Source organism: Arachis hypogaea, chromosome 2, assembly GCF_003086295.3.
Source record: "Arachis hypogaea cultivar Tifrunner chromosome 2, arahy.Tifrunner.gnm2.J5K5, whole genome shotgun sequence".
Taxonomy (NCBI): Eukaryota; Viridiplantae; Streptophyta; class Magnoliopsida; order Fabales; family Fabaceae; genus Arachis; species Arachis hypogaea.
This window is the reverse complement of record NC_092037.1, coordinates 99,178,395-99,191,919: the sequence shown is the minus strand read 5'-3', so window position 1 is coordinate 99,191,919 and position 13,525 is coordinate 99,178,395. Positions and strand designations below refer to the sequence as shown.

General features: G+C 29.7%; 1 protein-coding gene across 1 annotated transcript; it reads right to left on the bottom strand.

Moving 5' to 3' along the window:
• Positions 1–174: 174 nt before the first annotated feature.
• LOC112755826 (ABC transporter C family member 4) lies at positions 175–8,451 on the bottom strand. Its single transcript, XM_025804125.3, has 12 exons — positions 8,090–8,451; positions 5,654–7,878; positions 5,231–5,551; positions 4,974–5,060; positions 4,169–4,798; positions 3,860–4,024; positions 3,113–3,407; positions 2,249–2,463; positions 1,523–1,828; positions 1,080–1,143; positions 725–964; positions 175–616 (listed from the first exon to the last, which is right to left on the bottom strand). The coding sequence occupies exons 2-12, from the start codon at positions 7,766–7,768 to the stop codon at positions 516–518; spliced, it is 4,539 nt and encodes a 1,512-aa protein (XP_025659910.1). The 5' UTR covers positions 7,769–7,878; positions 8,090–8,451; the 3' UTR covers positions 175–515.
• Positions 8,452–13,525: the final 5,074 nt, after the last annotated feature.

Sequence of the window (13,525 nt, the reverse complement as noted above, 5' to 3'; positions counted from 1 at the left end):
TTTTATAGATATATATGATAAATGACATTTTAAGAACAAAAATCTGTGTACCAAAACTTTCACAATTTTCCATTAGATAATAGATAATCAAAGTAATTCTCTAAATGCCTTTTTGGATTTAATTATGAGAGTGCCTCAACTAACACTCAAGAAGGCAATAATCAAGATTTAATGTTGTAATAAAAATGCTTAGCTAGAAAGATGTATTCAAAGCTTTCTAATGTTACATAATTAAACAAAATACAAAGGATCAATTCATTATTCATTACAACATTATTATTGTAGCACCAAAAATTAGGACCTATCATAGCTGCATTTGGCATACTATACTGGCACTACTTAGGCCAAATGCAATTGAATTAGAATACCAATTTACAAGCATTCTTCCTGCTTCAATTCTCTAAAATAATGCTTCACAAGGATGAATGAAGCAGAAAAATCTTAATTGATCTCATTCTTGCCCTTCCATTCCCTCTCTCTATATCTATATTGATGAGATGCATTTAAAGGGTTTGTTATAGTCCACTAGAACGGTTGGCATATTCTTGAACTAATGCTCCAAAGAGTGATGGCCTCTGAATCAAATTGGAGGGTGTGTCAAATTCTTTAGCAAGCCCTGTTAAGGTGGGAAAAAAATGCACAAAACTTAGCTCACAAATTTCACTACATTGAGAAATTGAGAAAAATGATAGAAATAGCAAGTGAATGTCATATTCATACATACCTGCATCTACAACTAGGACTCTATCACAGTCCATGACAGTTGGTATTCTATGAGCAATGCTGATTATGGTGCGCGCCGCGAAGTCCTCTCTGATGATCTTCTGGATAACAGCATCTGTTTGAGAATCAACAGATGCTGTTGCTTCATCCATGAACAGAAGCCTGCTTTGCTTAAGCATCACCCTCCCTAAACAAAGCAACTGCCTCTGTCCAACACTCCAGTTATCTCCATTATCAACCACTATAATTTAGAGGGAAAAAAAAAACACATTGCCAATGTTTGTTAAGAAGAAAATGGAATGGAAGTGATATTCAAGCAACATAAAGGAAAATAATGAATGACATTCTTGTGTTACCTAAAGATTCAAGCTTCTCAGGCTTAGAAGCCACTGCTTCTTTTAGTTGACAACGGTCCAAACTCTATAGCAAGAAAAAAAAATGTTATTAGACATTATTGGTGTAAAGCATAAACCTCTAATCTCATCCCTAACAAAAAAAACGAGGGACAAACTGATTCCTCGCCATTCAAAAAGAGTGACAAATTAGTCTTTTCGTACATGTACAGGACTAATATGTTCACTTCTTTTGAATGACGAGAGATAAACTTGTTCTGCAAAACACCAACTTGTTCAATGAGGGAAAAATATTTTAGCTCCCATGTTAATATTTAGTGAAGAGGTTAGACATTTTCTCTTTTCTAATCTTAAACTCTTAGGAAATATGGTTTATGATATTTGAATTTCAACACAAAATAATTCTATAGGCCCTACAAAGGTAGCATGGAAAAATGAATATCTACCTTCCAAATCTCTTCATCTGTGTATTGTCCAGTTGGATCAATGTTACTTCTGACTGTGCCTTCAAAAAGAACAGGCTCCTGAGGGATGATACCAAACCTTGATCTAAGATCATGAAGCCCTAATACTGATATGTCAATGCCATCAATGATTATTTTCCCTCCTGTAGGTTCCACCAGCCTAAAGAACACTTGAATCAAAGTTGATTTTCCACTCCCAGTTCTACCAACCACACCAATCTTTTCTCCTCCACTAATGCTTAAAGTTATGCCTTTAAGAACCAAAGGAGTGTTTGGTCTATATCTCACCTGTTTGTACAAAATTTCAAGTTATTAATCATAAGATTATTATTATCATCAAATGTTACATAGACAAATAGTCATTAATTTGTTTTCTAAGCAGCTATGAGTTAAATTTCTATGCTCTCTCATTGTAACACTCTTTTACACTGAGATCTAATTAGGTAAGTTAACTATTTTGTCTGTATAGTCCTATGTATTTGCACAAATACAAATACAAGTATCGAATACGATACGTTTTTATGAAAGAATTAGTCACAAAGTTAAAAAGCTTTAAGGAATTAGACTACAACAAATTTGACTTTCATACAAATATCACAAAACCAAACTTTACCCCTTTTCTTTATCAGAAAATGTAACATTAGTTGCATTACTCAATCCAACAACTAGAATGTAAACTTATGATTTCATAGGAGGGTTCTAGATTACCTGCAAGTCTTTGATATCAACATTTCCTTGACCAGGCCAATTCGAAGGAGGCAACCGATCCTTAATGTTCCATGTTGCTTCTGAAGGAATGTTTGTGAACTGCTTTATCCTCTCAACAGATACCATTTTGTTCTCTATGAAACAGCTCATGTATATTGCCCAAAACAACACCGAGTTCAAGGACAATCCATACGAAAGAGACAAACCAACATTTTCTGCACCAAGTGTAACAACCTTAGTCAGTTTATTAATTATCTCAAGAATGTTTTTCACTGAAACATAACTACATAAGTATCTTAGTCAGTGAATTCATTATTTCAAGAAATTTTTTTACTGAAACATAAGTATTATAATTTTCAGGAGCTACTTGTATTTTGTATATATCACTTCTTGGTACATTCTTGAATGTGTATATATGTAATGTTTGCAAATTATCTGAGACACAAATACAAAGATAGTGGAACAAAAAAGGTGAGGAAGACAAAAGTGTGAAATTTGTATGCTTCAAACAAGGGGAGTGTCCCCATTTCTTGTGCTTTGTGCAACAAAGTGGAACCCTTTTACTGTTTCTTACTAATTTTTCACTTGGTAATTTTTATTTATGTGGAGGACATTATTTTAAACCAAGGGAAAGGAATATTACCAAACCTTGTCCCATTCCCAACTAAACCAAATCCACTTTAAAATAATTATTGACTATTGCTAATTTCCTTCCCACTTCTTTGTACCAATACAACTAAAAGGACAGCAAGATAGAAACATAGAATGTATAAAGTTTGCATATGCATATTGTGAGATTTGTGGAATCATGAGAAGGCGAAAATTGTACAAGTACTTTTAAAAAGTATAGTCAGTTTAATTTACCTGGCTTTATGACACTGCTTGGTAACATGATCATGAACATAGCAGATATGCAAAAAACTAAGCTTCCAAGCAACTCTAACCGGAAGCCTAACCATGCATTGGAGCTAAAGTTATGGAAATCCATTCTCAGATTAGCATTCACCCTGTTAACATTTTCGTCACAAAACTCTTTCTGTTTTTCGAATGCTCGAATCGTCATGACCCCAGATATGCTTTCAGAGAAATGATGAATAACTGGTGCCTTTGTAATCGAATCAAGGCGAGTTAATTCGCGAGATGTAGATAGGAAATAACCCTGAAAGATCCAGCAAGAAGAAAGAAACACAAGAATTCTTAGTGTTAGATGAAGCTCTAACCATTTAAGTGAAACAGAACAAAAAAATACTGCTAAAATTGTTCCATCCATTACAAGCACTAAGTGCTAGCATCTTAAAGAATTGTTGAATCTTAAAAGGGTGACACACTGACACTGATCAAATAAGGCCAAGCCAACAGTTTATATGAGATATATTTAGTTGTGAACAAATAAAATTCTAAAGGTGCAATGGATTTTGTGTGTCAAGAAAGTGAGTAAGCATAATCATTCATCTTTTCCAGCTGCTTTGGTTTTGGACATTGCATTGTCAAAATAAGAAACAAAATGCAATCGGTTCTGAGTCATGCTCATGCTTTAAATATCTCAAATCTAAATATATCAGAATTATTCCAGAAACACATTTGGTGAAATAATCATATTTATATTCGTACCCGATACCAGATGTTCAGCCAAAGAAGAGGAAGTAGCAAGAAGACTGTTGGCCAAGAATTTTGACATGTGATGATAAAGATGCTGATCACTGTAATGTACATTGCCACAACAAATTGGAGGAACAAGGGGATAAAGATATCAACATTGGTCTGATCAGTGGATGCCTGTACAAGGTTAAAAAATAAATAAATAAAATTTATTAGAAGTATGCACTGGAAACATGACAGAAATGTAGAAATGTATATCAGTATAGAACATTTATTTGGTTTAACGTTTAACATAGTATATTTGAGCCTTCAGATTCTTACTCTACTAAGAATTCTTCCGGATGGAGTAGTGTCGAAGAAAGACATGGGAGCATGCAAGATGCTATGAAGAATTTGTGAGAAGAAAATCTGTGCTGTCCTTAGTCCCAAGATTGTGACAGAGTAGGACCTTAGCACTATCAGAACAATTGAAACTGCTACAATAATTCCATAGACAGAGATGAAATTAGAGGCATCAAAGAATTCAGCACGCTCGGCCGAGGTTTCATATGCCAGCCAATAATCACTTGCCATCATAGATGCTTGCCACACCACAGAGAGAAAAATTACTCCAATAATTCCCCACCAACCAAAAGCCTCAGTGCAGTAGAGTTTATAGATATGTAAGCTAACTTTCCCAGTTTCCCTCTCCTCTTCTTTGATGAGTTTAGAACCTTCCTTCTTAGAATTTGGTGCATCATGAGAATTGCTTTCACCATTGGCCTCTCTGTGATTGGAAACACCCTTTGGAGATTTCAATGGTTTGTTCGAACTTTCGCCAGGATTGGCAGCGCCTTGTTCGACTAGCTCCATGGAGGTCTCATGTGCAGCTACCAAAGCGCCAAAATCTAGTCCAGAATCTAGTAGATCATTGTACTTTCCTGATTGGACTATGGTACCATCCCTCATCACCTTTTATTCAAAGCAAATATGTGTATTAGAATCACTAAGTTACATAAAATACTGAATGAGCAGTACTCCCTCCGGTTCAAAATTACAGTCAATTTCGAAATATAGTACATTCATGACATAAATTGTATCTAAATATGTTGAATTTTTAGTGTGTCAAATTTCTAAAGATACTTACCATTATAAGATCTACATTGTGTAAGAAGTCCACTTGATGAGTTACAAGAATTATGGTCTTGCCTTTTAGAACTCCTCTCACACATTCCTGCATAAAAGGGAAACCAAAACACTCCATTATGCATTGATCTCAACACATTTAAATTTGTAACTAAACAAACTGATTCTTTCTCTTTTCTTTCTGAAAAATCAGTTCTTAACAAAATAATTCACAAAATTAGCTGTCTCCAGTGAATAATTTATGATAAGAACAACTACCTTAAATATTTCAGAGCCAGTATGTGCATCAACAGCACTGAAGACATCATCAAGAAGATAAATATCAGAGTCTTGATACACGGCCCTGGCGAGTTGTATGCGCTGCTTCTGGCCACCACTCAGGTTGATGCCACGCTCTCCGATTTCTGTCTGATCCCCATGGTCCATCATTTCCAAGTCTTTCTCCAAGCAACAAACCTTGATGACTTCATTGTACTTCTGTCTGTCCATTGGTAAACCAAAGAGAATGTTTTCTTCAATGGTACCATTTTGAATCCAAGCTGTTTGTGCAACATATGCAACACTCCCACAAACTTTAACCTGTTTCCAAAATATACAGTCAGAAATGAACATCATGGAACAAAACCTTTTTTGTTATAGTTCTCAACTTCTCATTGCTGAACCAAAGGCTTAGATATATACCTTTCCAGAAACTCTGTGCATCTCACCAAGAATTGATGCAAGGAGAGAAGATTTTCCAGACCCTACAGTCCCAACAATAGCTGTGAGTTCTCCCTTGTTGATCTCCAAATTGATGTTCTTCAAGTCTTGCTCTTTGGCATCATCATCCCAGCTAAATGTTCCATCTCTAACCACCACAGCAATGTTTCCGCTGCACCCTTCGTCTCTTTCGACCGAATCTTCTGCCAATTCCCTACTAGACATGTACCTATCCAACCTTCCAAGTGACACCATTGCCTGTGAAAGTGAAATCATGGATTGTGGAAAGGTCCTTAGAGGCTCCTGCAGGATCTTAAACACAGTTGTAGTGGTGAAAACCGTGCCTGCATCGAGTGGAACTCCAAGAAGAATAGCTGTGCCAAATGTGAGTGTTGATATAACTAAAGGAGTGCTCCACAACACAATGATGTTGCCACAAATTGAGTATAAGAACTTTGAAAGCCATCCGAACTCCGAGCCACGGAATTTCAAGATCCTATCATTGAAATGTTCTTCCCAGGCCTGGAACTTGATCACACGCATGTAATTAAGCATCTCATTGACAGCCTTCATACGCGAATCACGATTCATCATAGCCTTAAACTGGTATTGCTTGTTGTTTCTAGTGGTTATCACAATGAAAATCAGAACAAGAAGAAGTCCAAGCAGGGCAGTGACCACTGAAGCACCTAAACAGTTGTAGAGCAAGAACAGGCCTATGCCAACTTGGAATGGCATCATCCACACGGCGTGCAGCTGAAGCATCATATCAGAGAGTTGCTGAGTGTCCACAGCCATGTAATTCACAATTGGACCAACACCATGGTCTTGCCTTGCTGAGCAAGTTAGCCTCAGTCCCTTTTTGTAAAGAGAAGTGATGAGGGTGCATCTTATAAGCATTCCAAGCTTCTGAGAGTTGAAATTGAAATGGTGAGTGGTTAAAACTTCCACGAATTTCGAACAGAGGAGAATCAAAACAAGGTAGTAGCCTTCATATATAGAGCTTCCTTTCCCGGATGTGTAATCAACAAAGCTTTGTATGAGAACTGGCCCTACAAACATGACACATAGTCTCACAACAGCAAGGAAAGCAGTGAATAGTATCTCTTTCCAGAAACAACGGAGCAATGCAGTCCGAACTGGATGCTTCGATCTCTCATGCGATTTAGGCCATTTCGATTCGAATATTACTGACATCCTCTCAGCTCTATGCTGAGGAGAAAGTGATGGAATTTCATCAATCTTAAGTGGTGACTTATACCCTTTATTCAATAAAGGGTTTATCCAAATCCAAAAGGCCTTGGATACAATAGAAGCCGAAGCGAAACCAGTGACATTCGATATGGTCTCAGATACTTTGATTTCATCATTAATAGGAACTTGTGAGTCTTCACTGGACTTAATCCCAGTTGACCCTTTGATCCCAACACAAAGAAGAAAAAGTGATATAGGGAGGGAAATGAAAGAAACTATGTCATCCACCATGAAAGTGTCAACATCTAAAGTGGAGAAACGTATAACCCCGGAAGCTGTAAACAAAGAAACAACAATGAAACTTGCAATCCAATAGATTCTAAGTGACACAGGATGATTAACAGCTTCAAATCTCTTCTCATGGATGATCAAGATTGCAAGCACAATTTGTGTTATTGCCTGAACCAACCAAAACACTCCATCAAGTACCTTCCATGGAGCCTGAATTATAGAACTGCTGAACACCAAGATGGAAGCAACAATGAAAAGTGCAGCCAAAACAGATGTTGCAATGAGAGTTAGCTTGAACCATAAGGTTGTTATTTTGGTGAAACTCCTGTTGTTTCTGATAAGGGGCTTGTTGAGTTCATTGTTATGGTGGTTATTGTGGCCGTTGGAAGTGATGTTGCTGCTGTTGTTGTTGTTGCCATTTGAAAAGAACCTTTGGTAAAGCTTTATTATGGCAAACACAGAGAAGGTGAACAAGAGAAGAACATCAACAGCAGAAAACAAAGCTCTCTGAGGACATGGTGAAAGGAACACAAATCTTAACCATTGAGGTGGACTTGAGAGTGATGATGATGCTGAAGAACATGAAAGGGAAGTGATCCAAGCAGAGGACATGTTTTTTCTCTATATTTTTTTCCTTTTGCAGCTCTATTGCAATGAAATTGAGTTTGTTAATTGTTATATATAACTCAAAACTTCACAAACCTCCCTCTTCTTTTTCTTCTCTGCAAAAAATCATCAAACAGTTGATGAACATGGTTACAAAAAAAAAAATAAACAAAAAATTACTGAATTGCTACAAATGGATGCTTTTTGAGATGAATATGAAAGAAAAGACAACATTACAAGGAACCAAAAGCAGAAAATGATCAAAACAAGTGCTTTTATTCACTGTTTTCTTTTGTCTGACATGCTAGCATGCATAAACAAGTTTACCTTTTGAATACTAAAACTACAGAGTTTCAATTACATGATCACAACCCAGAAAAGCTAAAGCTCCAAAGATTGAAGCCAGAACAAGAAAAACAAGGTGGTCCTGAGCAACAAGATAACCGTGCTCTTGACACAACTTGAGTGTGTCTGTTTCCCTTGTTTTCCTCTGTCAGAAGCGTTACTTGTTTAAAACACTTTTAAAGTTTAAACTTTCTTTGTGTTTAAAATAATGTTGAATTTTAAAATAATTAAAAGGAAAAGTATTTTGGTTTGGTTTGATTTGATGTTTTCTTTCACAAAGAACAAGGCGGCAAAGTCTACCACAAATTCTTTCTATATCTTGTAGGAAGAATTTCGATGCCTATGAAATATTGATATTTCAATAGTTTTATTTGTTGATTTTAATTATAAAATATATATATATATATATATATAATATATATAAATTAAAATTAATAGTTAAAATTATTGAAATATTAATATTTTAAAAATATTTTAAAAAAATTATTTTTTATTTATTTAAAATATGAAAATACTAAATAAACTTTTTTATTTGGTATTATATGAGTGTTTTTGAATTATGTATGTTTGAAACAAAATTATAAAATATAATTTTAGTTTGGCAAAAAAAATGTTCTAAAGTAATAAAATTTGTAAAGTACTAAAATAAAATTTAATTATTGTTAAATTTATTATTTTTATCATATATGAATCTTACAATTTTGATTTAAAGGTGATTAATTTTTTTTTATTTTACCAATTTTTTATTTTGAAAGAGAATGATTCTATTTTGGCATTGAAATATTCTCAAACTAAATTGGTTAAGTGTTAAATGCTAAATATGCATCTTAAAATGGTAAAGATCTTAAAACTATAATTTGACTTATTTAGTCATTAATATTAAGAATAAGAATTAAAGAGATTGATAAATGAGAATTCACACAGAAAGTAAATATTTAAGAGGTCTCCTAAAAATTTATTAAATTTGAATTATAAGATTAGAGCATATTTTGTGCTTAGACGATTTTGATTATATAAAAATTAACATGATCGAGATATAACTAAGGAACTTAATTTTATTGAATAATTTGTTATGTGTAATGAATTTTATTTAATCGTTAAATTTTAACATTTTACTAAATAAATTCGTTTAGGAAATTTTCATAAAATTTAAGATTAATTTGATGTATCATCATAATATTTTATTTTTAAGTATGTACTAATGTTCGAATTTTACAAAAATTTAGTAAATTTAATTATCATGATAATATGACATGTAATATAATAATTATATTAATAAAATTCATTATACATAAGAAATTATTAAACAGTGTAAGTGAAAAATTTACACCCAATATAAATGAATTACTTCTCATATATATATATATATATATATATATATATATATGATTTGATCTACAAAATATATTTTAATAAAAAATTGTAAACAGTATAATTTTAGAAGAGTAGGCTTGTGTTCTATTGTATCTAGGGAGGTGCAAATCTACCCCACAAACCCATGAGCATGCCACATGCTACTTTTTTTTTTTTCTATTTTACTATTTTTCATTTTATATTATATTTATATGTAATATATGTGGCTAGTATTGTGAAATTAAATACTGAAGCTCCGATTTTCATACAAAAGCTATATTAATTTTTGCTTGTTTGTAAGCATATGGGATCGAAAAGTAATAATTGAGACTTAATTATTACATGTATAATAAATCAAAATATTTACCATTTTGATACAATATCAACATTAGAAAGTTTATAATAAACAATTTTAACACTTTAATTACTATCTAAAAAATTATACAATAATAACTTGTAAAGGATATTAACTTTGCTACTGAGGAAACAGCCTGAGAGGTTCACATGCCTCAGGTCAAACTAAAAGTCAAAAGTAAGCAATAATTTGTCTATAAGAAATTGCACTGAATTGAAAATGACCCTTTCATGAAAGTGCAAGGAAACTATCATCAAGAAAACAAAGTTTCCATATCAATATCAAAATAATAATAATAATATTGCACACCAAGGTTGAACCGCATTCATCTTGACCAAATATATATATAAAACTATGCTACATATATAATAAAATTAATCATAAAAATTAGTCATTAAAATCGATTATATATTAAAATATAAAATATATATTAAAAATAAATTAAATTATATATATTTATATATAAATATATAATAATTAATTTAATAAAATATATTTTTTATCTTTAAAGTTTGATAAAAATTTTAAAAATATTCTTAAATTTTATTTTGTTTTAATTTTATCTTAAAAATTTTTTATTTGTATTAAATTTATTCCTAACGATTAATTTGTCAAAAAATTTATAATTAATTTAGGAATAAATCTACAAAAACAATCTTTAACATAAACAAATTAAACATATTTATTATATATTATTATTATTATTAGATTAATCCTAATTTTTTTAAAAATTTAATTGTCAGAAATATATATAATGTAAATCAAAAAATTTTTAGATAAAATTAAAATAAAATATATATTTTATCTTAATTAATTTTAGTAGTGGATTTTAAGGTGCAATATATATATAATAAGTCTTTCACGGAATTACCTAGGAAGTAGGAACGGCTAATGGGTGATATGATGAATCTCTATTCTCTAGTGCAAAACACTAAGAATATTGAAATTAATAAAAAATGTCATTGATGACTTTATCATTGTTGGAATCTATGTTAACCAGTAAGAGAATTTCTTTATTTATTTAATAGGTAGGATAATATTAACATTTAACATTGAGATTTTTTTTTTTTTTTAGACTTCTATCTTCTTTTTAAGGTTTTCTAAAAGTACTTTCTTATTTTGTTATTAAGAAAGAAACTAATCTAATAATAAGATGTTTAGATAAAAGCCATGAGATTTTAACTTTACAATGTTTTATCACCAATATATTATAGAAATTCTTTTAAAAATATTCTTAATAATTTTATTAAGAAAATTTACACCGTGGTGTACATGCGTATATAAAACATGAGGTAGCTGTGTGAAAAAAGAGGTGAATTCGGATACACAAAAAGACAGCACTTCTGGAGGCGAATATTCTGCGAATACATTCTAGAAACGATAATCTCTATATTAAAATCAAAATTTTTTTTAAATATATCAATACATTAATATTTCAGTAATTTTTAATTATTAATTTAATTAAATATATAATTAAAATTAATATTTAAAATTTATTAAAATATTAATATATTAATATATTTAATTTTTTATAAAATTATTATTAATATTTTATTAATAATAACATTAGCAAGTGATTTGTTTATCTAAAAAATTCAAAAAAATAAAATCTAAAGATTGATGAGATGACAATATGAATGTTATAATAATAATAGAATAAAATTATAATTAGATCTTTAAAAATTTTAATTTCGAACTAATTATTTTTTTTTAAAAAGTATTAAGTAGAATCTCTATGATAATAAATAGTGAACATATATGTCTTTTTATCAATAGATAATGTGAAATAAAATAGAATTGGTTATGTATTTTGTTATTTATATTAGTGCGTGTTTCATTATTATCACGTGAGTATAAAAACGATATAATTTTAAAAATTGAGACATTTATTATCTTTTGAACTTTTATGTAACATTTATTAAGTTTTCTGATCTATTTATTAGAATCCTATTAAAATAGGTAAAATTTTGCTTCAACAATTATTATATACATGATCATTTTTTATAAATAAATATATTATATAAATAATAATGATACAATATTACGTATCTGTGTTTGTTATTATAAAAATTAAATTGATATTTTTTTAAAAAAATTAATTAGTTCGAATTTAAAATATTCAAAAATTTAATTGTCATTTTATTCATAATAATAATAATAATAATAATAATATATCCAATATTTTTTAATTATTTACACGCATGGAATGTATTTCAAGTTTCAGGAATCTAAATAACAGTAACAAAGTAATAATGTAATATTAAATAACTAATTAATATATCGTGCTTTATCTTTGCATGCATTAAAAAATTGATTGATGAACTGTAAACAACTTGCATCTTCTTCTATGAGGGAATCTGCTTTTCAATAATTACATTCCAAATAAGCCAATCAGAATGTGACTAGGTAGTAGTAGTAGTAGTATGATTTTTTATTTGGAAAACTATGAACATAAAATATCTGTGGTCTTTTATCTCTATCTATATATAGCAGCTTGATTGTCTCTTGCAGTTCTAAATTTCTAATAATTAATGGATAAAAAAGCATAAAAGTTAAGGTTTGTACTCTTTAATAATCAATTTAAAAAAAATTTAAGTAATATCGATAATTAAAATTTATTAAAATACTAGTATCTTGGTATATCCAAAAAATTTTTAATCAATTTAGTGAACCTATCTTAAATCGTGATGAAGATTCGGACTATATATTTCTTAGTAAGATAGATAATATATAATCTATTTTTTCAAAATTATCAAAATGAATTCAATTGTAATTATCTTAGCCATAGTGCTAGGTAGTCAAAAATTAATTATAATATAGAATTATTATATAAAAATTTTCATTCTCATGATAAACAAGTGATATACATTTTTTATCACTTACTATTCTTATCACCTACTATTTTTCTGCTTGCTTAAAGTCATTAATGTTCTCTTCAAAATCAATTTTAGTTTCTTCCAAATTAAATCCCTAAAATTTCTCACTCACATTATTACTCATTAAAATACAATTTTTCTGCAAAAATTATAGAGATTAAATTTAAAAATTTTAACAACTTCTACTGCACAACTTATATTTTACATATAAACTATTAAAAAATAAAAAATAAAAGATAAGATATAAACAAATTAAAAAATAAATTTTTAAAAATAATTATTAACTCGTCATATTAAAATCAATAAATAAGTATACATATAAATAAAAAAATATTAAAATAATTAAAATCATTACCTATTAGTACATATATGAGATAATTTGAAAAATACAACGCATAGTTTAAAATTTGGTAATATTAATTATAAAAATTTATTAATTATAGACATCAAATGTATGAAATTATGAATATTATGAGTACAAAATTATGGATGTTATTAATATGAAATTATCGATATTATGCGTATGAATTTATGGATGTTATGAGTAAATTTATCAATTGAATAAATTAATTTAAGAATTTGACATTTTTCAAATTCAATTATGAAAAAATTTAAAAATATTTGTGTTAATTTGATAGTTACTTATGCAATAACTAAAAATTAATATGTGTATGGATGTAATATCTAATAAACATAAATTTAATTTTTAGATGTTATTTGTATGTAATTATGGATGTTATGTATATGAACTTATGAATGCTATGTGTATGAACTTAGTTAGGTCAGTATAATTATAGATGCACATAAAAAAATTAAATCAGTTTATTACCATAC